Source organism: Panthera uncia, chromosome E1, assembly GCF_023721935.1.
Source record: "Panthera uncia isolate 11264 chromosome E1, Puncia_PCG_1.0, whole genome shotgun sequence".
In the NCBI taxonomy this organism is placed as follows: domain Eukaryota; kingdom Metazoa; phylum Chordata; class Mammalia; order Carnivora; family Felidae; genus Panthera; species Panthera uncia.
This window is the reverse complement of record NC_064814.1, coordinates 51,085,212-51,112,157: the sequence shown is the minus strand read 5'-3', so window position 1 is coordinate 51,112,157 and position 26,946 is coordinate 51,085,212. Positions and strand designations below refer to the sequence as shown.

The 26,946-nt window shown below is 46.7% G+C and overlaps 1 protein-coding gene and 1 long non-coding RNA gene across 3 annotated transcripts in view; one reads left to right on the top strand and one right to left on the bottom strand.

Annotated features, from left to right (window-relative positions):
• The window catches only part of LOC125926977 (uncharacterized), a 142,256-nt gene extending 137,483 nt beyond the window's left edge, over positions 1–4,773 (bottom strand). Inside the window, exon 1 of the long non-coding RNA XR_007459206.1 lies at positions 4,411–4,773. This is a non-coding gene — a long non-coding RNA (uncharacterized LOC125926977). The remainder of the gene's footprint in view (positions 1–4,410) is intronic.
• Positions 4,774–4,885: 112 nt separating this feature from the next.
• LOC125926975 (protoheme IX farnesyltransferase, mitochondrial) overlaps positions 4,886–26,946 on the top strand; it is a 137,793-nt gene continuing 115,732 nt past the window's right edge. The window contains exons 1-3 of one of the 2 annotated variants that reach the window (XM_049636922.1): positions 4,886–5,023; positions 10,093–10,226; positions 12,474–12,795. In XM_049636922.1, the coding sequence (XP_049492879.1) occupies positions 4,981–5,023; positions 10,093–10,226; positions 12,474–12,795 (499 nt within the window). In that variant the 5' untranslated portion in view covers positions 4,886–4,980. The other variant, XM_049636924.1, reaches the window with a different exon arrangement.

Sequence of the window (26,946 nt, the reverse complement as noted above, 5' to 3'; positions counted from 1 at the left end):
TCTGGAGGGAAGAAACTCTGGGAAATGCGGATGAGGTAAATCTGATTGACCTAAGGCGATCGTGATTCACCTCCTGGGCTGGGCTGGGGCTGGGCACACTGCTTCCCTTAACAAAATGAGGCCACTATTAAAGAAGGCAGAAGGCCATGGCAGTGAGTAGAATCTCCTATAGTACATCTTCCTGTTTTGTTTTGTTTTTCCTTTTTCTGCACTGTGGAGCGGCACTTTTCCACTCCTGGTATACCAAGATACCATGTGTGGAACCAAGCCCTGGGGAGCTGAGGGGGAAAAGAGCAGCCGGCAGGTTACAGCTGAGGTGTCCTATCTGATTGGCATGATCTTGGCCTCGATCAGATCCTGATGTGGTCAGTTACCCTGGAGGAAGTATCAGCAGATGTGGGGGACCGATGTGAGCTGTTCGAAGCTCACAGGAGGCTGTTCTTTAAGCTCTAATCCGTACAGGGAGGGGAGGACATCTGTTCCGACAAGAACTCTGGGGGGTTTATCTGCCCTGGCTCCGAATCTAGCTTGTGTCCCGTGCCTCAGCCCTGCTGGAGCTGGGAGCCGGCACGCCCCACACCTGCGGGCTCACGCCAATAAGGGGCAGCAGTGCTGCGCGGCTGGGACCGGGAGAAGGGACCCCTCTTCCCACCTGCTGCTGGGCTGCCGGCAGCTCGGGTGCCTCTCCCTCCCATGCCTATCCTCGCCAGCATAGACGACCCTGGTGTGTGGCTTCTCTGACACTTCAAGAACCAGTTCGGTCAGGTCCCCCTTGGAGACCCGAGCAGCCCTGTTCCCCTAAGTCTCTAAACTGTAACAATCCTGACCTCTCCCTTTTCTTCTCCCAGCCAGACAGGTGATACCTGCTTCCGACAGGTGCTACCTCTCCGACGCCTCACAGATCCCTCTTTACCCTCCCGATTGCTCTGTCACCAATTCTGTACGTGTGCATCTGTATGTTAAATTTCCTGTTCAAAGGATGGGTGTGAGTCCTCTCTCCTGACCGGCCCAGACTCAGTAGGGCTGTCCTGAAGAGACAGACAGCCAGGGGCAGAATCCTGAGATAGCCACACCTCCTCACACCTGAGCTGTCTCAGGTCGTAGCAGATTACCTTTCCTAAGCCTCCAAAAGAGGATAAAGGCAGATAAAAGCTACTGTTCATTATTATTTTTAAGCAATTTTTACATGTTCATTTATTTAAAATTAAAAAAACATTTTTCTGAGAGTGAGCAAGCATGAGTGGGGGAGGGGCAGAGAGAGACAGGGAGACAGAATCTGAAGCAGGCTCCAGGCTCCAAGCTGTCAGCACAGAGCGTGACGCGGGGCTCGAACTCACGAACTGCAGAGATCACCACCTGAGCCGGAGGTGGACACTTAACTGACTAAGCCACCCAGGTGCCCCTAATGTTTATTTATTTTTGAGAGAGACAGAGAGGGAGACACAGAATCCGAAGCAGGCTCCAGGCTCTGAGCTGTCAGCACGGAGCCCCACGCGGGGCTCGAACCCACAAACTGTGAGATCATGACCTAAACTAAAAGTTGGACACTTAACTGACTGAGCCACCCAGGCACCCCAAGCCACTGTTTATTATTGAGTAAGGCTCTGGACACACAGAGTTATGGGGAAACCCTAACTCCGGTGAGCAGCACCAGACCAGGTGGGAGCCCAGACGACTAGAACGAGTCTGAGTCCCTTTCAAAGCAGGAGAGCTGTCTCAGGCAAGGAATACACCTAGGCCTGTCTCGTCCTCCAAGATCATGGGATCAGAAGAACCATCAAAGGTGACGGGGAGTGGTAGTATATTCCAAGAGAAGAAAACCGAAGACCAGAAATCTCAAAAGACTGAACCCAAGGAGAAGATGTGAAGACAAAAACCCAGTCTTTTAATCTCTTTGACCATTCTTCCAAAAGCTCGACTCTCAGCAGCATGCCGCGTAACATTCACACCTTTCAGCATTTCATTAGTGAAGACATTACAGGCGGAGTAAAGGGCAAGAATGACAATAGGCAAGTAAAACCCTGGATTGCAAGTAACTTGTTCTGTGAGTGTTCTGCAAGACGAGCAAACACGTCTAATAAATTTTAACTTGATAAACGAGCGATGTCTTGCAATGTGAGCCGTATCTGACGCTGAATGTCACATGATCACCACTGAGCCAAAGATTGTCGAAATTCGCTTTGATATACGAGTGCTTTGGATTGCAAGCATGTGTCTGGAACAAATCATGCTTGCACACCAAGGTTTTATTTCTAATGAGATGGAAAAATGTTGACCTGCACGTCTAGAGAGGAAGTTCTCTCACTTAGAGTAAATTAACCTCCCTAGACCTCACTTTCCAAATCTATGAATTGGAAAGGTCGAGCTACACAGATGTTCGAGGCCTCCCTACTCCCTGCAAGTCCTATCGACCTACATTGAAAACACATTGCAAAGGGCAGGGGTTCATATATGTCTTTTCCCAAAGAAACCTGTCCAGGAAAAAGAAGTCTAATGAAACAAGATAGTTCCAAATCAGGAAGTCTGATTCACCGAAGACTAAGTAAAAATCGTCAGTACGAATATGATGCAATCTCCTAAACTGTGTGTGTGTGTGTGTGTGTGTGTGTGTGTGTGTGTGTGTAAGGCTAGCATTTTCCAAGTTTTCATGGTATTTCACAAAATGGGTTGCATTCAAAATGTTTGGAAACAACAGGGTTCAACAAAATTGTGGCAGACTTCTAGATGCTTACCCCAAATCCACTTCCTACTTCTTCCTCAGTTTTAATGTCACTTTAATATGATTTGTGACAGCAAGATGGCTAGGTCCACAGTGATGAACTGTGACTGGCATAATTAAGCTAGTCACAGCTTCCCTTGCAGCTATGGGCATTATAGGTAGCCATGGAACCCTGTTCTTTCCAGAAGTACCTCCAAGGATGACTTTTCAGGAAGAATATGCTTTGAGACTATTGATGTGGGCTAACATAATCACAATCACAAGACAGGGGAATGTTCTTCCTGACCGATCATACCAGGAGGTATTCATCGTTTAGGCATTTCTCACATTTCACTCTGGTTTCTCCCAATAAGTAAGAACCTATGCATTAATTCATGTACTTAATCACACCTTGCCCCGTTTTTAGAAAGGATTTACAACGAAGGAAAAATCTGTTGCCCAAAAAGGTACATGTCTATTAAACGCTTCAATTATCATAAGCCAAGAGCACTTGGGAATTCCAATTTTCTGAGTGTATGAAATATAACATTCATGTTAACCAATCTTTTAGACATAGCTGTGTCATCAAGTGAAAAAAAAAAAAGGCTGAAACGCAGTAATTCTCAGTTTTGTGTACTAAAATCACCTGTGGTGCTTAAAAAGAAAATTACAGGTCTCGTCCTTCCATTCCACACCCTTTCTGATTTAATTGGTCTGGAAGTGGCTCAGGCATCCGTAATTTTTAAAGCCCTTTGGGTGACTGTGACGGACAGCCAAGGTTGAAATACAGTGCTTTATAAATCTCAGAAGCTGTGACATTTCAAGATGCTTGGTGAATAAGGTTGTACGGTATGGTGGAAATAACACTGTAGCAGGTGTCAGGGGTTCCAGTCTTGGTTCTGGAGCTCAGTAGCTCGGTGACTGTGGGAAGATGACTTAAAACCCTGAGCCTTAAAATGCTATGGATATAAACGTCAAATGTTTATAAAAGTGTATGATAAAGTATAAGGAGTGTGAAAACTTTTAAGATAGTATTGGATACTGTTTTTCTCTTTATGGAGTGTTCTTTCCCTTGCATGCAGGAAAAAATCTGTTCCTCTAACTAAGTAGAGTTCAAATCTCTGAGGCCTTCCCTGACCCAATTAGAATTGCTATCTCATCTGTATTTCTGCAACATCTTCTAAATTACCCGATCACACTGAACCCGTTAACTGACACCCCCTCCCACCCCCACTGGTACAGGGCAAGCTTCTACAGCTCAGAAGAATCGTATTTTCAGTATCCTGTGTCTAGCAATATTAGCTACCATGGAAGACAGCCAGAAATTGCCCTTATGGAACCCAGCTCCCTATTTCTCTCCTCTTTTTCAAAAACTGAATCTTTTTTCTTCAGTCCTTTTACTTGGGGAACTCCAACATTAAGGAAAAAAAAATAAGAGAACAACAGAGGAAGGGAGGGCTTCTAAGATCTGCTCTGGTAATCACAACACCAATGGTCATTATTAGAACCTATCCGTAGTGGGCTCTGTCTCCCCCTTAGAAAGACGTAATATTTAATTCTTGGGACCCTCTTAACGAAATATATGTTATTACCCCTAAGTGAGGTTCAGAGGGCTTCTGTAATTTGCTCCAGCGGGTCAGAAGGGCAGGAGGTGAAGTGAGGACTCGAATGCAGCCCTCACACCGGAGCCCGAGGTCAAGTCCCACACGCACCTTCTACATCCTGAGATGCTCTGGTGATTGGATTCCCTGGTGTGGCTCAGGTCCGACGAGCAACCCTGAGTTCACCGGTCTCCCCACTTGATAGCTAACACGGTAAGGCTGCAACTGGTCAGATCGGAAGGCGGAGGCATCGTTCCAAGAACCAGTTCCTCTTGACGAGACAGTCAGCAAGAAGCATCCCAAACGTGACTTTGAAACGCGCGGTGTCCAGCCCGGCCCATCGCACGAGGCCCTGGGATCCGGCCAGAAAACGCCTGGAAACCTCTGGAAACAAAGGTGCGGGGCCGCCGTCCTCTCCTCCCCGGAAGCCTTGGCCGTTCCGTGTTCCTCGCGTTTCTCGAAAGGACCTCAGGCCTCCGACCTCCCAACTCTACACGCTCCCGCCCAACCCGCGAAAACACCTGCAGCCACGGCCCTGTCTCGCCGCGTCCCGCCCTCCGGAAGTGACGCACAGGAAGCGGCTCTCCTCCCACGGGGGCGGGGAAGGAAGATGGCGGCGCCCAGCAGCCGGTGAGGAGAGAGGACACGGGGGACCCCGGGGAGCCGCCGGACTCGTGCGGTATGGCCGCATCCCCGCACACTCTCTCCTCACGCCTCCTGACAGGTACGGCGCCCGCCCTTGGCCGCGACTGTGGGAAAATTCTCATCTTTTTGCCACGTGCAGCGCCGCGGTTCCGGCCGGCTGCAACCTTGGGAGCCCTTGGCGAGGTCGGCTGGGTACCGGTGGGGGGAAGTGAGCTTTGGAGCAGCCTGCAGTGAAGAGGCCGGGGAGCGAGGGTCGTGCTGTGGCCCCTGGGGTCCACACCGCCTCCGGCCCCCTCCCCCGGGGGGCTGGCGTCTGGGGCTGCTTTCGGTTTTCCGAGCGGAGGCTGCGCGGGAGGACGGAGGAGAACCTTGGGGCCCCCCGAGCCTCCTGGCTGCTCAGAGCCTCCGTTCCTAGTTGCAAGTGTAAGTGACTTGTCAGCTCCCCTGGTGAGGACGGGCGAGCGCCTTGCCGTCGCTCGGAAGCCTTGTTCCCATAGAAAGGGTTGTGATGACAGCGAAGATAACGTTGTCGTGATGAAGTGACAGATGGTGACAACCACAGAGGGCGGAGCACCGCCCCGCTCAAACTTTTGGCTTTCCACCGTCGGCGGTGGCCCCTGATGGCCATCCTCCCACTTGAAAGACCTGTAACAACTCTATGTTGAAGGCGGTCTGCGCCCCCGTGGCCCTTTGCCCCGTCTCGGCTCAAGTGCCACCTTTTCAGAGATGCCTACCCCGACCACCTTGTTTAAGGTAGAGCCCACCCCGCCACCCCCGCCCCTCTCTTCTCACATCCCTCCTATTTCTCTCCCCACGGTCAGCACAATCTGTAATTGTTGATTTACATACAGGCTTATTGTGTGTTTCTCCCAACTAGACTGTTAACCCTGTGAAAGTTAGGGACAGTTTGTCTTCTGGCTCATCTGTGGGCCCCCAGGGCCCAGAACGGTACCCCGTGTGTATTGTTGGCTCTCAGTATTTGTTTGTCAATGCGTGGTGTTTGTTCATTCATTATGGAGATACTAAAGAACTGTTTTTTGGTTTTTTTTTAAATTTTTTTTAACGTTTATTTATTTTTGAGACCGAGAGAGACAGAGCATGAACAGGGGAGGGGCAGAGAGAGAGGGAGACACAGAATCCGAAACAGGCTCCAGGCTCTGAGCGGTCAGCACAGAGCCCAACGCGGGGCTCGAACTCACGGACCGTGGGATCACGACCTGAGCTGAAGTCGGACGCTTAACCGACCAAGCCACCCAGGCGCCCCACTAAAGAACTGTTAAAGAGGAGGCTGGGAACCGTTTTGCCACCCCCCCCCCCACCCCCAGTAGTTTTGATGAGAACCAACGGCTGAGGAATGTGTTGTTCGAGGTCCATATTGGAGGTAGGTAGGAGAGGCCGGGGACTCCCTTCTGGTCAAATCCCAGAACCGTTTTTTAGGCGTCACCTGTCACAAGCTCCCTGCAGCACCCAGCAATGTTGAGCACAGCGGCTCTATGAAATTCCTTTCTTTCTCTTCATAAAATAACAAACACTGACTTGAAATATTACACGTTAAAATAACCAGGTTATTTTATGGGTCTGTCTTGGCTGTGTAATCTCGGGGCATATCAGGAATTGAGTTTACACATCTATAAAATGAGGGAGGCAGTTGGACCAGATGATCTCAAAGGTCCCTTCTGGTTCAGAAAGAAGGAAGGAGGCGGGGGAAGCGAGAGGAAGTATAGGCGAAACCAGATGGGCCATGGTTGTAGTAATTGTTAAAGCTGGGGAGTACGTAGTGGGAGCTCACTGTGTTCTTACGTAATTGCGTGTGATGGAAATTTTTCGTAATGAAAAGTTTTCTTACAAGGTCCGTGATTCTTTTTTTTCTGTCCTCCCTGACCGTGAGCGTTCTTTGATCCTGACCCCAGGCGCTCATTCTCAGAGAGCTCCTCCTTTCCGCGTGTTTGAATTGTCACCTCTGCACGGAGGTTTTCCAGTGTGCATTCCTCCGACTGGCTGCTTTTCTGCCTGTCAGTTCTGTACTTTCCGCTTCTTAGAGAACAATCTCACTTAACCGCTCAGAGTTCCCCAGTTCCCGTTAAGTGGGCCGCGTGTGGTTCCCGTGCTTTGTTGCTGGCTCAGTCTTTTCAAAGCTGGTATGAGAGGAATTAATAGACAGTTTAGCTTCCTGAGCCCATGAGCACAGTTGCCAGAAAATCTGCCGGGAAGAAGTACACAACCTGCTAATGTTCCAGTTGGAAGGTCGTTACGAGAGCCTGATACATGGAAGCAACGTGGTTGGAAAGGGTGGCAGAAAGGTAGAGGGGGATTATATTAGGCATCTAATGGTTATGTCTGCTTTTGCTTCTGAAAATTCAAAGTGTTTTGTAGCCATTACAAGAAATTCAGGACCTTTCAGTTGTGCGTGTGTGTGCACCACATTTTAAAAGCTCTACCGTCATGGGGGCGTCTGGGTGACTCAGTCGGTTGGGCGTCTGACTCTTGATTTTAGCTAAGGTCATGATCTCACGGTTGTGGGATCGAGCCCGGTGTCAGGTTCTGTGCTGAACGCGGAGCCTGCTTAAGGTTCTCTCTCTCCACCACCCCACCCCCAGCCTCGTGCACGCACAGACCTGCTCGCTCTCTCTGTCTCTCTCTCTCTCTCCCTCCCTCCCCCTCCCCACAAAAAGAAAAGCTCTACCGTGGTGACTCAGTATTGGTGCGAATAGTGGATATGGGCACGTGTTTGCAGATTTTTAATGTTAAGTATCGTAAGCTTTGTGGACCTTCAAACCTATATTTGCTGAAATGTCTTTCAGTCTCTAGGCACTGATGCATAGAAATACAACACGTTTTGACCGAATGAAGTGTTTTCATCGTTTAAACGTGAGGTTTCCTAGCTGTTGTTGTTTTTTTTTTCTTACTACTATTCTGGAAAATCTAGGTTTGACACATTTAACCTTGAGAGATATTTTCCAGGATGGTTCTTTCCTTCCCAACGACTTGTACTTCTCATTGGACCAAATGACCTCAGAACTTGTTTTAAAATCCTATCTTCCCGGGGCTCCTGGGTGGCTCAGTCAGTTAAGTGTCTGACTTCAGCTCAGGTCATGATGTCACGGTTCGTGAGTTCGAGCCCCGTGTCGGGCTCTGTGCTGACAGCTCAGAGACTGGAGCCTCCTTCTGATTCTGTGTCTCCCTCACTCTCTGCCCTTCCCCCGTTCATTCTCTGTCTCTGTCTCTCTCCCAAAAATAAACATTAAAAAAAATTTTTAAGTCCTATCTTCCCAAAGAACAGTATCAAGGCAATGAAAGGAAAATTATACACCCTCCAATTAAAAAACACAAAACGAGCCCTTGACTATCAGAGGACTCATTTGAAAGGAAATTTCAGAGGACTGATTTCAGTGTCGCTCTCCCCCTCCTGTGCACATATGCAGGCAACGCACACTCACACGTATGGAAAATAAGTATTTCATAATTCACCGAGGTCGGAGAGTCTGATTTCAGTGAAGAAGTGACATCTCCAGTCTAAGATAATTGCCATGTGTTCTGAGGGGCAGTGATGCTGCTACCCACAGTCCCCGTAGGTCACGTAGGAAATCCAGTCATCAGACGTTATCTCGTCATTGTATAGAGAGCACTCTGCTGAGCTCTCGGAGCAGAGGTGAGTAAAGGGGAACCCCTGCCATCAAGGAACCCCCAAATAAGATGGCAGAGACACGTGGAAAGTTTCCGGTAAGAAGCGCCACTGAAACGAGTTTAATGTGCCAGAGTAGTCGAAAAGAAAAGAGGCTCTGAAAATTTGACAGGCAGAGAGCAGAGGCAAGACACCAAAAGCAGGGAAACGTCGACAAAGATGGACAAATTGTGAAACGTGTGGTGTGCCTAGAGGAGAGTAAGGAGTTACACACACACGTCTAGGCCAGTAAGGTCTGTCCTGGGCTTCCAGAAGAAACCCTATCTGTTACAACCCATCCATGTCGAGATACTGAGACAGCAGTGGGAAGTAGGCAGGAGGACCCTAGAAATGAGTTGAAGATTAGACGTTACCCTGGAACTGCTCAGGGACAATCCGCAGTGGGGGACGCTTGTCTTGAATCGGCCACCCACAGCAAGACGCGATGGCACAAAACGCTGAGAAGCAACGGGTGAAGGTGGGGGAGAACCGGAAATATTTAGTGTCGTGGAAGTGATAAAACCCTCCCCTTCCATGGCCTTACACAGAAGCATTGGATTTGTTATTTGGGAGGAGGTATGGTTTGATTAAAAGCCAAATTCAGACACAGCTGTTTTGCTGCTTTTTTTTTTTTTTTTAATTAAAAAAATTTTTTTTAATGTTTATTTATTTTTGAGAGGGAGAAAAACAGAGTGTGAGCAGGGAGGGACAGAGAGAGAGGGAGACACAGAATCCGAAGCAGGCTCCAGGCTCCGAGCTGTCAGTGCAGAGCCCGATGCACGGCTCGAACCCACAAACTGTGAGATCATGACCCGAACCGAAGTCAGACACTCAACCAACTGAGCCACCCAGGCGCCACTGGTTTGCTTCTTTCTGACATGATTGATAGAGCCCCATTTCACTGAGGACTGTTTCACCTTCCTTTTGGTTATTCGTTTTCCCCAACGTGGCCAAAATATTAATCTGAAATTATTGTTACTGAGAAAAACTGTCTCTCATTTTCTGCCATTTTAAAACATGTTCTTTGAAGTTTATTTGAGAGGAAGGGGGAGAGAGAACCGCAAGCAGGCTCTGCACTGTCAGCACAGAGCCCAACGCAGGGCTCGATCCCACGAACTGTGAGATCCTGACCTGAGCCGAGATCAAGAGTCGGACACTTAACCAACTGAACGACCCAGGTGCCTCTGTTTTAAAAGTGACTGACTTGTTTATTTATATTTTCTCAAAAAGATCAACAGTGCGGGCATTACAGCATTTAATATACTAAAAGCGTAATGATCCCCAAATGGAAAATTTCCCGTCCCTGATGAAGAATTACGCTGCCTTGGTGAACCACTGCAGTGATTGGCAAACCCGATCAGAGGTCTGACCCATCACGCAAGCGTTGCTTACCGCGGTGGCCGGCTTGGCTTCCGGGTAGGTGCCGTCAGCATTTGGTGAGGAGCACTAATCATGGGAGCATTGTTTTCCCCTTTTCTGTGTTACAGGTTGGGTGGGAGGATGTGTCTGGTATCTGGAAGGAAGAGCTATGCAGGAATCCCCTCGCGAGTTCATGCATCTTTTCAGGAGCGTCCGTAAGCAGTGGATGACATTTCAACACTTCACCTTCCTCAGGCGCATGGTATGTTCAGAAGCACACCCCCACTCTGCTGCTATTTGCCTTTTCTTTCTTTGTAGGAGGGAATTTGAGACATTCCTGTTATCAGAAGAGCCTTAAGAAGTGCTGCTTGAAAAAGATTTTTATTTTGTGTCCTCTCGAGTTTATCCAAAACTTCAATTCCTTGTTTTGATTATTAATTGAAACCAGAATAACCCTGGTGTCCGAGGCTAAAAGTATGATCGTGAACTTATTGATAAAGTTTGGAGAAAGATTGGAAACTTCTGGCATATTTCACCTAGGGTAAAATTAGGAAAAGCTGAACCGTTATCATACATCTCTTTAAATTCTTTTAAGGTTGGGGCGCCTGGGTGGCTTAGTCGGTTAAGCGTCCGACTTCGGCTCAGGTCATGATCTCACGGTCCGTGAGTTCGAGCCCCCTGTCAGGCTCTGTGCTGACAGCTCAGAGCCTGGAGCCTGTTTCAGATTCTGTGTCTCCCTCTCTCTGACCCTCCCCTGTTCATGCTCTGTCTCTCCCTGTCTCAAAAATAAATAAAAAAAAACAAAAACAAAAAAAAAAAACGTTAAATTCTTTTAAGGTTCTGTGAATGTATCAGAAACGTAGAAATAATTTCTTTACCAGTGTGACCTGTGTTCCCGCATCAGCCTTGCATCCAAAAGTCTTGGAAATGCAGCCACTTCTGAGTAGACTCAAGCAAACTGAGATCTTGTCATTTGCTAGGGACTTTATAGTGAGCTTTGCTCATACATCTCTGGCCTCTGGGTTGTTGGTTCCACAATCTCGTGGGCCACAGGGTAACTTACTCCTAATTACCAGTGAGGACATCTGCCATTTTCTCAAATAGAAAAGTACAGAATGGAGAAATGAGAGCTGAAAACTCATAATTATGACACAGGTATGAACAGGTAGCAAATTCATCCTCTAAAGTCTGATTTGATACTTCTCTCATCTTTTTTAACTTAGAACGGCCACCTTAAAACTTAAAAGTAACAAAATCTTAATGAAACATTATTTTGACAAGAGATTTACATTTCCAGAGATGTTTAGATTTCTTAAGTTGGGGATCAAGGATAATGGATATTTAGAAGCATGTATATAATGCCTTTTTTTATATAAACACAACTCTTGTTCATTCATGAGTTTTCATTCCTTTCTAGGACTAGTGTATGTCATTTCAAGTCTTTGTGATGTAACTGAAAATCACTTAACTGGTTATCAGAATAGGTGGGTCCAGGTACCAGGGACACATACAAGTAACTCGCCACTGACTCTGTCACTTTATTTCTGAGCTTTGGTTTTCTCTTCTGTAAGTTAAAGAAAGAGATAATAATGATCATGATCCATTTTCTTTTTTTTTTCTTTTTTTAAAATGTTTTTTTAAATTTAATTTTGAGAGAGAGAGAGAGAGAGAGCGTGAGAGAGAGAGAGAGAGCGTGCGCAAGTCGGGGAGGGGCAGAGAGAGAGGGAAACATAGAGTCGGGCTCCAGGCTCCAGGCTCTGAGCTGTTAGCACAGAGACCGATGTGGGGCTCGAACTCATGAACTGCAAGATTACCATCTGAGCTGAAGTCAGACGCTTAACCAACTGTGCCACCCAGGCACCCCAGTGATCCATTTTCTTAAATAGCCTTTTGGAAGCTTAAATAAGATACACAATTTATAAACTGTAAAGATATGTATTCTATAAAACCAGAAAGGGCCCTACTATGTTAGTAGTAGTTATTACTTTTCACTGGTAAGCAGGAGAGATTGTTGGACTCTACAACTCGTGTTCTTCCCACATACACAGCGCTTTAATGTCACTTAGTCCTGAATTCTACCCCACCGCTGAGCCCCTCTCTGTTTACCTATGAACATTGAAAGTCGACAGTAGGTTTGACTTGGGCTCTCAATGATAGAAAACTTTTTCACCGTATTGGACGTTTAACCTCCAGCTTGTGGTACTGTGTTGAGGAAAATGCTGGAGGGTATGAATAAGAAATAAATTTTTCTTTCAAGGAACTTAAATTTCTAGGACTTTCTAAACCATAGAATTAAAAATGGCTGCTGAGGCATTATAGTCTCTATACCTCTTAGCATAGAGATTTCCTTGTAGAAGACATTCTAGCATTCATTGATTCAGCATACGTTTACAACGGTTGAGGAAAATCTCTCAAGTCCAGTATCAGACTGACGGACGGTGTTACCAAACAACCGTCTAAGAGCCTTTGGGGCCTTGGGTGGATAGTAACGTGTACTTTTTTTATTTAGTATGTCACACAACTGAACAGAAGCCTCAACCAGCAAGTAAAACGGAAGCCAGAACCCACGGTGTCCCCTTTCCTTGAGAGAAGCTCTTTGGCTCAGGCCAAAGCAGAGACCTGTGCAATGAGACCTCTTCCACCCCCCCACCTACCTTTATCCAGAAAGCCCAATGACAAAGAACTGCTGGAACTGGAATCGGCCTCCGTAATTGAGGGCTCACTCGATGTGGGGAGAGAGACCAAGGATGAAAAGCAGTGGAAAGAGATGAAACTCCATCTGGATGATTTGCCAGGAGTCTTGGCTCGGCTGTCCAAAATCAAACTCACAGGTGCGTTGCTTTTCCCGTATCGTCAGATTCTTGCTTAAAGCCTTACTTGTAGTCAGATGCCGCCACCCCCAAAGGAATATCCTCAAACTGCTGATCCTCCATTGGTGGTTTTTGCTCTCTTCGGCGTAATTGAGATTTAAAACCAAGTTTTCCAAATTCCGTTTACACGGAACTGTAAATGGTTTCGCACCAAACGCGTGGTACTGAAACTAGTCTCTCTTATTTGCAATTAAAGTACAATGCCTGTCCTGCATATTTCTCATCTTTTGCGTTTTTACACCTGCTGTCCTTTAAAGCTGCAGTGGGATAATGAGTTCTGGTTGAGGCCTGGAAACGAAAATGCCTGCACGCCTGTGCTTGGTACGCAGCAAACCTGCGGTGGCCACCAGGAGACTCCGAGCTCACTTCTGAGTTTTGCTTCTTGTAGGGCCTCTGGGATTGTCCCAGGCATGCGGAGATTTAGCGCGATTCTCTGAGAAACAGGTCTGGAACCGGATTTTCGTTGCCTAAGTCTAGCAAACGGTACCAAATTTTACCGTACGCGTTGGGTATTAACCCATAATCATGTCAGTTGGTTGTCAGCAGCCACCAGTGAGTCAGGCGAAGCTTCATTGTTGGCATCCCGTCTCGTAGCTAAGCGTAAAAGTAGTTTATTGTGGGCTAACCCTGTGTAGAAGGTGGGGTCTGGGTCATCCTGCAGCTTGAAGACACGGTCTCTCCTCTTCTTGGACGAGCATAGGGAGAAGTATAACGGGCGAATCATAAAGTTAAACCAGGTACTCTTTGAGGAGAGAAGTGGGAAGCAATGTTACGGTGTCAAAATGGAGAAATGAACAGATGAGACAGAGAGGCTTTTGAGAGTAGAGAAAACGGGGGAAAGCGGGGTGGCGGTGGTGTGTGTGTTTCAGGAGAGTTGAGCCTGAAATCCAAGGTGAAAGGAGGCAAACTTCTTTCCTCAGTGACCGAGGTCACTTAAAGAAAATCCTTTTTTGGGGGGGGGGGGGGGCGGGATGGAAAGTAGGCATAGGGAGTTTGACGGGAAGAGCTGAAGAGTCACCGTAAGACTTACCCAGTGTAGCTCTAAAACAGACTGATTCCAGGGGCCTCCTTGCAAACATGCCTTAGTACTTTCCAGAAGCTGAGCCAAGGAATCATCACATTTCACCGAAGGTTGCTTTCGTCATTTATGTAAGTGGTGTATCGGTGCTGCCATGGTAAGAATGACTCCCGAAAGCGATCATGAGGATGTCACCCCAAAAATGCGTCCTCCCAGTCTGAAGGCAGTGGAACTGACCTCCGCCACCAGCAAGAACTTCTTGCGTTGTGTGCACCATTGCTGAACGTGCCCACATCAGTACCCCCCTCTCATCCTGCAAGTCACTTCTCTCTCTCTCTCTCTCTCTCTCTGTCCCATTTCGGGCAGTAATAGCAGCATTCTTTGCTTCCCCCAGACCGGAAACCTTAGAATCGTTCTTGAGTCTTTGCTGCACAATCTCCCTTCATCTCTAGTCTGACATCCAACTGTTAGCAGAGGAGTCTTTTGTAACGCCCGTGAGATTTCTCATCCGATTTTCTGAAGCTGCCGTCCTAGCTGAGGTCCAAAACATAAGATGTCTGCGGTTACTGCAGGAGCTCCTGGCTGTGATCTCTGCCTCTCTTCTTCTGCCAGACCCACTTTCCTAAAACACTGCCCTTGTGTATTCCTATTCTACCCAAGAGCCTGCAGTCCTTCCGTATGGCCTCCCGCCTCAGCTCTACCAGACCCGAGAGGAATGATTAAACTCTTCCCCATAAGCAGACTTTTTCCCCTCACCCTGTCCTGCCCATTAGCTAGCTGGTCCTTACACCCACCATACCCGTTCCTCCTGCCCCTCTTGTATCCAGTTAGCGCCTTTCAAGGCTTTTCCATTAAGCCTTGTCTTGCCTGCTCTCGGCCCGAGTCTCCCTTCCCAAAACTTGGAATATGGCTTTGAAGTCCAGCAGAGTGGAGTTCAGATCCTGGCGAGGTCGTTTACTAGTCAAGTGAGCCTTTGGGCCGTTTCTCAGCCTTGTTGAGACTTCTTCGTGTAGAGCAGGAACAATGATCATCAGACTTAAATCACATGGTGCATTCAGAGTACCCAACGGCATGCCCGACGCATGGGAGCACCTTGAAGGTTAGTTTCCAAATGATGACAGGTAGACGTCTGATTGTCTATTTAGTGTATGTTATATTTCCCCTAAGATGTCTGCGGGCAGACATCGTGCCATCTTGTTGAGTACGTAGCTCTCTGCGTACAGTGCTTCTCATTTATAAGGACTTGATTGTAGGAGGGAAATTAACAAATTGAAGTTGTCCAGAGGAGGGCAAGTGCAAGGAAGAGGGGGGCTGGAAACCCTGTCACTTGGGGCAGGGGGTGGTTTTTCTTGGGAGAGAGAAGGGAGGAAGGAGAAAGCGGATGAGGGAAAGGAGAATGAAGACACCTATCCAGTGTCTTCCAGTGTCTGTAGCGCCTTTGATTTAAAGGAGCAGTGCTGCTGATTTACAGTTGAGGGGGCAGAACGGAGGGACTGCACATGTCAGCAGCGTGAGGGAGAGCTCGCAGGAGAACGATCGGGTGTGAAACGGGCTGCCTCCAAAGGCGGCGGTCCTCGTCCTCGGAACCATCCACACGGAAGCAGATCATGTGTGAGAGAAGTTGGAGTGGGGACTCCTGCATCATCAAGGGGGTGGAACTCGATGGTGCTAATACTAAGAGCCTGCCTCTCCTTCGGTATTTGCGGGGCGTCTACGATGTACCTTTGCGCTAGGTGCTAAAGATACAGAGATACAGGACATCTGTCCTCACAGAGAAGCTAATAGTCTGGTGGGGGAGACTTTGTAGGTCTGCACGTGTATAAAAATAAAACCACGGTGGCCAGATACATCTGCGTTTCGAACCCAGAACTTTTGGTAACCTTTGTGACCTTGGGTAATTGACTTCACCTTGGAACGCCATAGTTTCTTTACCTGTAAAATGGAGAGACTGGTGCTCACTTTATGGCCTCATCATGAGGATTAAATGAGACCAGCATGCCCAACACCTTTTACGCACTTAATTAGCAATTATTAATACTGTTATTTTACCGTACCCATGCTTAGGGAAATCAGTATTAATGGGTGCTGTATTATAATGGTTTTTTTTTTGTTTTGTTTTGTTTTTTAATTTTTTTTTTAACGTTTATTTATTTTTGAGACAGAGAGAGACAGAGCATGAACGGGGGAGGGTCAGAGAGAGGGAGACACAGAATCTGAAACAGGCTCCAGGCTCTGAGCTGTCAGCACAGAGCCCAACGCGGGGCTCGAACCCACGGACCGCGAGATCATGACCTGAGCCGAAGTTGGCCTCTTAACCAACGGAGCCACCCAGGAGCCCCTGTATTATAATGTTAATGGCAGCTGTGTCTTAAGGCAGAGGGGGTACCCAGAGGAGGGATTGTTTCTGCCTGTGAAGGGGGTTGAAGTGAAGGGGTGTTTAAGAGATACTGAAGGCCAAGGATTGTAAACAGAGGGAGAAGGCCTTGCAAAAGCAAAGAAGTTGGGTACATCCTGGGATATTCTGAAAACTGGGGATATTATGAGGAATGCAGTACAATTGTATGTGACACAGAAGAGACACTCACTGAAAGTTTGAAGGGTTAGGCAGGGCCGTGTTGCCATGCTGACGTGCATTTCACGCTAAGGAGTTTGGCTCCTATATCTCAGCTGCGGGAAGTTCTGGAAAGTTCTTTGGAGGAACATACAATCACTTTGTGTTTTGTCTCGTGTTTTTTTTAAGTGGCTTAATTATTTCTCAGCTATTACAAGCTTATTACAACAGAAATTCAAATAATACAGAAGCATGTATCTAAAACTGAAAAAGTACCCTTTAGTCCATTCTAGATAAAACCCCTGCTTGAAATGTAGCCTCCTGTGTGTGTACAAGTATGCAGATCTGAACTGATAGGTATGGTTGTATATTTAAAAAAAATTTTTTTTAATGTTTATTTATTTTTGAGAGAGAGAGACAGAGTGCGAGCAGGAGAGGGGCAGAGAGACAGGGAGACACGGAATCCGAAGCAGGCTGCAGGCTCTGAGCTGTCAGCACAGAGCCCGACGCGGGGCTCGAACTCAACGAATCGCGAGATCGTGACCAGAGTTGAAGTCGGATGCTAAACCGACTAGCCACCCAGGCGGCCCTATCGTTGTACATTTTATGGAAATAGGATCATCACACATACACACATATACACAGTTCTGCAACTTGCCACTTTCTCTTAGCTTTGTAGCTTTCCTCAAAGTATTTATTGCTGCCTACTATTCCATTATGCAGAACTGCCATTATTTGCTTAACTAACCCTCTACCAATAAACATGTAGGGTGTTTCCAGTTTTTTCTATTAAAAGCAAATCTGTCGCTAACTTTTTTTTTAGTGTTTATTTATTTTGAGAGACAGAGCATGCACACGTGCGAGCAGGGGGAGGGATAGAGAGAGAGGAAGAGAGCATCCCAAGCAGGCTCCACACTGTCAGTGCAGAGCCTGACGTGGGGCTCGATCCCATGAACCATGACACGAGATCAGGACCATGAGATTCTGAGTGGAAATCCAGAATTGGACGCTCAACTAACTGAGCCACGCAGGCACCCCTGTGGTTAATTTTTATGTTCATAAGTCTTTGGATAATTTGTGTGAGTCTGTTTGAGGATGAGTGTTTTGAAATGTAAGTGCTAGCTTTAAACTTTTTAGTTTTGATAAATCTACCGGTTGGTTCCTTGCAAAGGACAGTATAATTTATATGCCCTGTAATAGTGTGTGGGAATCTGATTCCGTCTGTATTCTGTGCTTGTACATAAAGCAGTCTTTACCAGTTTTACCTACAGGATAACTGAAAAAGATTTTTGTGTGTATTAAGTTTCATACTTTACGTCCTGATGGGATTTAACACCTTTTCCTCTATTTTGATCATTTGTATTTTTTCTTCTATTCTTTGTTTCTTATCTCCTTAGTCATTTCTTACCGACATTTTTTGTGATGTTTTGTTTTATTTTTCCCCACTGAGGTGTTTAACTTTTATGTATTCAACTTTATTACTTTTTTTGTTTTGTTTTTTTAATGCTTAGATATTTTTTTCTGCCCTGTGGTTATAAAAGCATTCACTCATGTTTTTTACTTTACTTTTTACTTTACCCGGTACTTTACTTTTCTATTTTTACCACATTCTCTAAGGTTTGGGGACCATGTTGAATTTAGTTCCATATAAGGAGTAAGATTGTTTATGAGAACTGTGGTAGTGATATCACTGAGCAAGAGTTGCCTGTTTTTGTAAATAAAGTTTTATTGGAACACAGCCACACCCATTTGTTCTATGCTGACATCATGCTGTGTTGGCAGAGCTATGTATTTGTGATAGAAAACTTATGACCTGGAAAACCTGAAACTTTTCCTATCAGGCCCTTTAGAGAAAAAACCTTGCTGACCACGGCTATCGAGCACAGGCCAGTGAGAGGCAAGAATGATGGCCAACAGTGGCGCCTGGGTGACTCAAGTCGGTTAAGTGTCCGACTTCGGCTCAGGTCATGATCTCGTGGTTCTTGAGATCAACCCCCACATTGGGCTCTGCACTGGCAATGTGGAGCCTGCTTGGGATTCTCTCTCTCTCTCCCTCTCTCTCTCTCTCTCTCTTTCTCTCTCTCAAAATAAATAAATACACTTAAAAAAAAAAAAAGAATGGTGGCCCGCAAATCAGTGGCAGTCAACTGAGACATGATTTGGGCTGAACTAAGGCTGTGGTTCGGCAGAGGGAGAGAGAGAGAGGGACTGAAGAAACAGAATGAACAGAACCTTATGTAGAGGTGGGGGAGTGCTGTGGAGACCTAAAATAAAAGTTTAAGACGCAGAGCCGCGAAGAGTTTGGTTGCCTTGAAGCAAACATTCTGCAATTCTCTGGGCCCTGTGCTCTGTATTTTCATTCACCCAACTCTGTTCTCTCAGAGAGAGCACAGTGCACTGACCTCCGGGCTGGAGTCCCTGCGTCCGAATCTTGGCTGTTACTAGTGGAGCGACATTGAACAAGGTCCATTTAAAAAACAAAACAAGGGGCGCCTGGGTGGCGCAGTCGGTTAAGCGTCCGACTTCAGCCAGGTCACGATCTCGCGGTCCGTGAGTTCGAGCCCCGCGTCAGGCTCTGGGCTGATGGCTCGGAGCCTGGAGCCTGTTTCCGATTCTGTGTCTCCCTCTCTCTCTGCCCCTCCCCCGTTCATGCTCTGTCTCTCTCTGTCCCAAAAATAAATTAAAAAAAACGTTGAAAAAAAAAAATTAAAAAAAAAAATAAATAAAATAAAAAAATAAAAAATAAAAAACAAAACAAAACCAAAACTACAACACCCCGTGCCTCAATTTACCGACCTGTAAACTAGAGATAATGATACCTACTTCAGAGCGTTGCCGTGAGTATTAAATGAGACAAAATTTGTAAACTACATAGAAGAGCTCTACTTTTTTCTCAAGTAAAAGGTAAATTTGTTACCTGGGCATTTGAGTGTGGGTTTGCCGTCCCTACTCTCGAAAAGCTGCCCCCTTTCTGGGAGGGATACACGGTGATATGGAGCTGGGGAGTGTGAATCCTGAAGGAAGAGACAGGTTGGAGGGGGAAGAGGGTGAGTTCAGGTTTGCAGTCGTGGATTTTGAGTCTCCACTGGCATGTCCTCAGTGGACAGGTGGCTGTGGAGGACGGGAGCCCGGTTAGGACACGGGGCTGCAAGACTGAAGGGTCCACAGCGTGGAGTGGCCACGAAACCGCGGCAGTGAGGACAGTGGTCGGCGGGCAGCACGTCCTGACCAGAGAAGAAAGCCAAGGACGTTTGGGGTGCATCCCCTTTTAAGGATTGGGTAGAGCGTGTTAACGGAGCCTGCAACAGGAACTAAACAATCAGAGGAAGGGAAACAGGAAAGGGCTTAGTCGCAGAAGCCAAGAGAAGACACGGCTCATAAAGGAAGCGACGAACGCTTTTTTTTTTTTTTTTTTAATTTTTTTTTAAAGTAGGCTCCACTCCCAACGTGGGGCTTGAACTCACAACGCTGAGATCAAGAGGTGCGTGCTGTCCCAACTGAGCCAGCCAGGCACCCCAAGAAAGAGATCAACACTTTTCAATGTTTATTTTTGAGAGAGAGAGAGCGAGAGAGAGAGAGAGAGCATGTGCACAAGTGGGGTAGGGGGCGGGGAGGGGGGGACAGAGGATCTGAAGCAGGTTCTGCACTGACAGCAGAGACCCTGACGAGGGGCTCGAACTCACCAACCATGAGATCATGACCTGAACTGGAAGTCAGACGTTTAAGTGACTGAGCCACCCAAGCGCCCCGACATCAACACTTTTAAATGCTAGAGGTCTGCTAAGATGGCTGGCTAGAAAGAGCTGTCTTATTTGGCCATCAGGAAGTCTGTGTTCAATGACTGCTAACTCAGGACATAATTACTAGCATTTCCTCTTAGAGTCTTTTTTTTTTTTTTTTTTTTTAATTTTTTTTTTTAACGTTTTTTTTTTTTTTTTTTTGTGTGAGGAGAGAAAAGAGAATGAACGGGGGGGGGGCAGAGAGAGAGGGAGACACAGAATCGGAAACAGGCTCCAGGCTCCGAGCCATCAGCCCAGAGCCTGACGCGGGGCTTGAACTCACGGACCGCGAGATCGTGACCTGGCTGAAGTCGGACGCTCAACCGACTGCGCCACCCAGGCGCCCCTCCTCTTAGAGTCTTAAATGAGGTACTTGAAATGATTAATTTAAAACAATTCCTTAAAGTTTATTTTCATAGTGCTCACTTCTTTAGGAACGGATGGGAAAGCATGATGATTGGTTTAGGGTCAGTCTTTTGGGTGGGAGGCCACACGTTCTTTCCTTCATCCTGGCTCTCCCTGTGCGCTCTTCCTTTTGCGTGAGGTACGTTGCATATCTGAATAGGCATTCCAGATGTAGGGTTTGCTATTTAAAACCCAGTGACATGGGGCGCCTGGGTGGCGCAGTCGGTTAAGCGTCCGACTTCAGCCAGGTCGCGATCTCGCGGTCTGTGAGTTCGAGCCCCGCGTCAGGCTCTGGGCTGATGGCTCAGAGCCTGGAGCCTGCTTCTGATTCTGTGTCTCCCTCTCTCTCTGACCCTCCCCCGTTCATGCTCTGTCTCTCTCTGTCCCAAAAATAAATAAAAAACGTTGAAAAAAAAAATTAAAAAAAAAAAAAAAACAAAAAAACCCAGTGACCGAAATCTAAAGCAGTGATTGAATTACTCATTCAGTAGTACGTAGTGCGTTATATAGCGTGCGTTGACTCATCGGTTCCCACGTGTCAGCGTGCTAACGAGCATACACGGCCCACGTGTTCAGACGACACTTCCTGGCCGCCTTCCCCGGGGATTCAGATCCTGCAGGCCTGGGACAGGACCCAGAGATCTGCATTTTTGACAAGCATGCCAGATGATCTGACGCAGGTGGTCCCGGACCACCCTTCGAGCAAGTGAAGTAGGTGTTGTGCAGGAAGAGTGGCGATCCCAGAGCCAGCGGTCTGGCTGGATGTGGGGAGCACTCACGTCGTGAAAGCCAGAGCGGCCCTCGCGACCGCTGGCAGCAGGAAAAGCCAGCTGGGGCAGGATCTGGACCACACAAGAGATGTATGCAAAAGCAAGATGCACCGAGGAGAAAGGGAGCAGCAGCGTCCCCTGGAACCACAGATGGAGGAGTCCCAGGGCAGTAAATTTCCCCTCGTATCGTGTTATGTATTCTATGCCCCAGGTTTCTGGAAGAGCTAATTGAATTAAAGTCATTTCCTTCTGCTTATTCCATTTAAAGAGGCGGCACCCTTTGGGTGACCCCTACCCTCTTCTTTGACCTTTCACCTCCCCATTTAGTTTATTACTTGAATTCACACATGTCTTGGAGTCAGCAGGATTTTTTTTTTTTTCTTCTTTAAGAAACTCCCTGGTATCTATCAATTGATTTCTTTCGGACTCTTAACATCTTGGGCCATTCATTTATAGCTAATGATAGCCGAGACAGAAATATCTGAAAGTCAGCGATCACCGTTATAGAACTAGTCTTTCTTTGCCTCTCTTTGTTTATAGCTGTAATATACCAAGGATAATTAACTATAGAATAAGTGAAGGGCCACATAGTGATCATACTTCTATTTTGTATGTAGGAGAGTAGGATCCCTTGACCCTTATGCCAGCATCTGAGCCAAATGTTTGCTGGTAAATGGTGCACCATTTAAAGGTTTGGTTTTTTTTTTTTTTTTAGTTTTTTATTTATTTATTTTTTGTATGAAAGGAAGTAAGACTGAAATTATAAAGAAGTAATAATATGTTTCCCTTGAGTTCCTCTTGCCAGCTGAGCTATTTACAATATGTTTTTGGAGTTTGTTGCAAGGACCACACTGGGTTGAAGAGATTTTATTTGGGTTAGGATCACAAGAGGCTTTGGTGACTCAGCTGAGTTTATACTTAATATAGGTCAATAAAAAGCCAGGCTTTTTTTTTCCCCCCCCTGAATAACATCTGTGCTGAAAAGCTACAACCTACTTTCTGAGACCAGAACACGAAAATAGATTGTTAGAACCAATAGGTGATCCTGTCGACGGGACTGATACAAACTACAGTCTATCAATGTATGGATTTTTCCCCCTGGAGTCTAGAATGCCTCTTATTAAAAGAAAAGCAACAAGAATGGAGGATGCAATTTCATTTTACATTGCTTGTGTCGTTTTTAAAAGTCAACTTACTGCAGTCTTCAGCTCTGTGTAAGCAGCCTTTCCCATTTTCCTAAAAATATTGATTGACTAGAATTATATTCCTGAATTTTCATTTATATCTTCACGTAATTACCTTAATAATTATATGCTTAGTAACTAACTTCTATTTTTTATTTTATTTTTTAAATTTATTATTTAAAAAAATTTTTTAAAAATGTTTGCTCCTTTTTGAGAGAGAGGATGAGAAGGAACATGAGTGGGAGAGGGGTGGCAGAGGGAGGGGACAGAGGATCGAAAGCCGGCTCTGCCCTGGCAGCAGCAAGCCCGGTGTGGGGCTCGAACTCACAAACTGCGAGACCATGATTGGAGCTGAAGTCGGGTGTTCAACAAACTCAGCCACCCAGGTGCCCCTTATTTTCCTTCTTTTAAAGTTTATTTATTTATTTTGAGAGAGAGGGTGTCGGGAGGGGCAGAGAGGGAGGGAGAGAAAGAATCCCAAACAGGCTCCCACTGTCAGCACCAGAGCCCTGTGTGGGGCTTGAACCCACGAACCATGAGATCATGACCTGAGCGGAAATCAAGAGTCAGATGCTTAACGAACTGAGCCACCCAAGTGCCCCCAAAATATGCTTTTTCAACTAAACTCGACCTATTTGATGGGTGAAGAATGGCTCTGGAGGTTTTTGTTTTTTAATGTTTATTATTTTTGAGAGAGAGACAGACAGAGACAGAACTTGAGCGGGGGCAGGGGCAGAGAGAGGGAGACACAGAATCCAAAGCAGGCTCCAGACTCCGAGCTGTTAGCACAGAACCCAACTGCGGGATCGAACCCATGAAACGTGAGATCGTGACCTGAGCCAAAGTTGGATGCTTAACCGACTGAGCCACCCAGGGGCTCCTGGAATTTTTAAATTTGTATTTAATGGTTGCTGTGGCCTGAGGAGATGCAGAGGGAACAAGCTACCAGCAAGGGAACATTTTCCCTGAAAGTTGTTTCCACTGTGTTTTTGAAATCACAGAGCCGGTATCTTGCTTCCCAAGTCTGGTTTTTAGTGGCAGTCTGCCCCTTCCCTCAACCGTCCCCAGCCTTTTTTTGGGTGCTTGCTGCCTGCCGGGCTGAAGAGTACCCCCTGTGCCAGGACATAGTGTTAGGGGGTGTCATGCTACATCAGACCGATGCTCTGAAACGTTTGTGCCCTTGTCTCAGAAGTATGTCGTGGCAAGGCCCTGCTTCCTTTTTGGTGTCAAGACCACTTTTCTTGCCTCAAATAGTCCTGCTGGGATGGGGAAGGGACTTTTCATGGAATGGGCCCATCCTGCCCATGGTCCACCCCCGCCTCTGCCCCTTGCTCTCTACCTCTCCACCTTAGGAAGAAATAATGAGTACCATCAGATGGCCTTCCCCCTTCACATCTTTCTCTGTTCCCTTGTTAGTTGGTACTTAGGTATCCAGGTTTTTTTTACCAATCAAACAATAAAGCAACTGTCTTCAACTTAGTTTCACCTGAACCATATTCAACAAACATTTCTTGAGGGTTTTGGTATATCCTCTCTACCTGATTTATTGCCAATGCAGGTCTTTCTCTGGTTTTTATTTTTATGCCTTCATCTCCGTTGGTTTCTGGTAAGGGTGGGCCATGAGGATGCCTTCGCCTGTGTTCTAAGTTAGATGACAAACAGATGTATCTAGGCTCTTCTCTTTTCAGATGATTTAATTGCTTTAAATCAGTTCGATGTTAATGAAATTGATTGCAAGTATAAGATGCTACCATGGTTGATGCCAGAGGAACGTGAAGACACATTTCGTGAGGCTAACAACCATTCGCAAAAACTACTGACAAGTTTGAAGAGGAGAGAGAGGAAGAAGTAAACAAAGTTGCGGACAGGCTCGGCTGCATGCAACTGAAGACTTGAAGAACAGTGACTCAAATAAAGGGTTTATTTTCTCTGGTTTCGAGGCGTCTGGAATGATGAAGTCCAGAGCTTGTGCTGTGAGAAGTTGTCAACATACCTGGCTCCTCCCCTCGGCTGCCATTTTTCACCTGTGGCTTTTGTTCTCAGGAGTGCAAGGTGACTGCCACTCCTCCGGGGTCACAATGAAGAAGGGGGACATCGTAGGAAGGCAGAAACCTCCTTACGAGACTCTGCCTTTGTATCTGGGAAGGAAAGCTCCGGACTAGGGCTTCTCCTTGCGTCTCGCTGGCCAGGACTGTACAACTTGGCTACCTCCGGCTGCAAGGGAGCTTGTGAAGCGTGGCCTCCTCCTTCTGTCTGTCCAGCCCAGTCAGCTGTCGGTAGCCACCTCCACTGTGTCCTCAGAGCGCCCCCCAGGCTGCCTCATTATGCGATGCATCCTCTTCTAGGAGGAGGACGTCAGGCTGCCCATCTCTCCGCTGTCCGCTTTTCCGAGGAAGACAGAACACCACCACTGAGTCCTCCCTGGGACTACGCCACACGGGTGCACCTCGAATGTAGTGTATTTAAGTGAAGGCTGGTTCGCCAGCTCGACATTCCCTTTTCCTGTCGTGGGTGTGGCTGTTCACTGATGTACCCAGCACTTTTTCCCCGTCATCTTCTGTTTTTAAAATTTATTTACTTAAATTCATATTGGTTTCAGGAGTAGAACCCAGTGATTCATCCCTTACATATGATACTCAGTGCTCCTCCCAACAAGTGCCCTCCTTCCTACTCATCACCCTTTTAACCTTTCCCCCGCCTCCCCTCCAGCAACCCTCACTTCTCTGTATTTAAGCATCTCTTATGGTTTATTTCCCTCTCTCTTTTTATCTTATGTTTTCTTCCCTTCCCCTATGTTCATCTGTTTTGTATCTTAAATTCCACACATGAGTGAAGTCATATGATATCTGTTTTTCTCTGGCTGACTTACTTCGGTTAGCATAATACCCTCCAGTTCCATCCACGTTGCTGCAAATGCAAGATTTCATTCTTTTTCATTGCTGAGCAATATTCCATTCTATATACCCATATATATATAGACTATAATATGTATATATATGCATACCACATCCTCTTTATCCATTCATCCATCGATGGACGTTTGGGCTCTTTCCATACTTTGGCTATTGCCGATAGCGCTGCTATAAACATTGGGGTGCATGTGCCCCTTCAAATCAGCGTTTTTCTGTCCCTTGGATAAATACCTAGCAGTGCAATTGCTGGTTTGTAGGGTAGTTCTATTTTTAACTTTTTGAGGAACCTTCATACTGTTTTCCAGAGTGGCTGCACCAGTTTTCAATCCCACCAATAGTCCAGAAGGGTTCCTCTTTCTCCGCACCCTCGCCAAGATCTGTTGTTTCCTGAGTTGTTAATTTTAGCCACTTTCAGCATTCTTCACGGAGCTAGAACAAACAGTCCTAAAATTTGTATGGAACCAGAGAAGACCCCCGAATAGCCAAAGTAACGTTGAAAAAGAAAACCAAAACTGGAGGCATCACAATCCCAGGCTATGTACTACAAAGCTGTAACCATCAAGGCAATCTGTAGGAAGGGAATCTATCTTAATAGCCCGTCTGGTTATTGATGGTCCCCAGATCCCACTTTGAGAAACTCTTCCTCTCTGGAGAACCCATTCAGTGCCCTCTCCCCTACCCTGACGCTGGCTATCAGCAAACTACCTGGCTTCCCGTTTCTAACAGAAACGAAGGTTTTGTTCTCATCAGGAGACTTCCCGCTACCCCGGTTCATCTGAACTCGCTCCTGTCACTGCCTTTTCTCCCCTGTCCTCCTTTCCTTTCCCCCGCAACCTCTGGTCACTGGACAACTCCATCAGCGTGATACCTGGGAGTCCTGCAAGTCCACACAGATCTCCCTCCGCCCGGGAGGGTGTGTCCTCTGAATCTCTAGGGAGGACCAAGCCCTTGCTTCTCATCCCTGCAGGTCAGACTTGCCCAGGGGCCTGGTTATCACTTTGGGCTCTTATCAAGGGCTTGGTTTCTAGTTCAAAGCAAAGTATGCTAGCATCTTATTTATTGAGATTAAGGCATGAAACACGAAAACAAGTTTTAAAAGAATGCTCCAGGGTTACCTCTTTCAGTACTAAAAAAAGTGTTTGCCCCAGAGCTTTATTTTGTGGATCCCAAGAAGGGAGGGGGAGTGAATTTGGAGGCAGAGAAGGAAAAGAGCAATGCTAACATATCAAGAGTAAGAGAGTACAGGGCGCATTTTTATCCGTATTTACACTTTGCGATTCTTTTGGCCCTTAGGTGGGGGAGTGGGTGTTTATCTAGAACATTCTCTCACCCTGTGCTTGTTCTTCTGCTTCCAAAGCTTCCAACCTCACCCTCTTCTCTGTTCACCAGGTTAACTTCTTCCTCCTTACCCTTCTGCCTTCAGCTTTGACATCAGCCTGGGAAGCCTTCTAGCTTAGGACCCCCCCCCCCCCCCCCCCCCCCCCCCCCCCCCC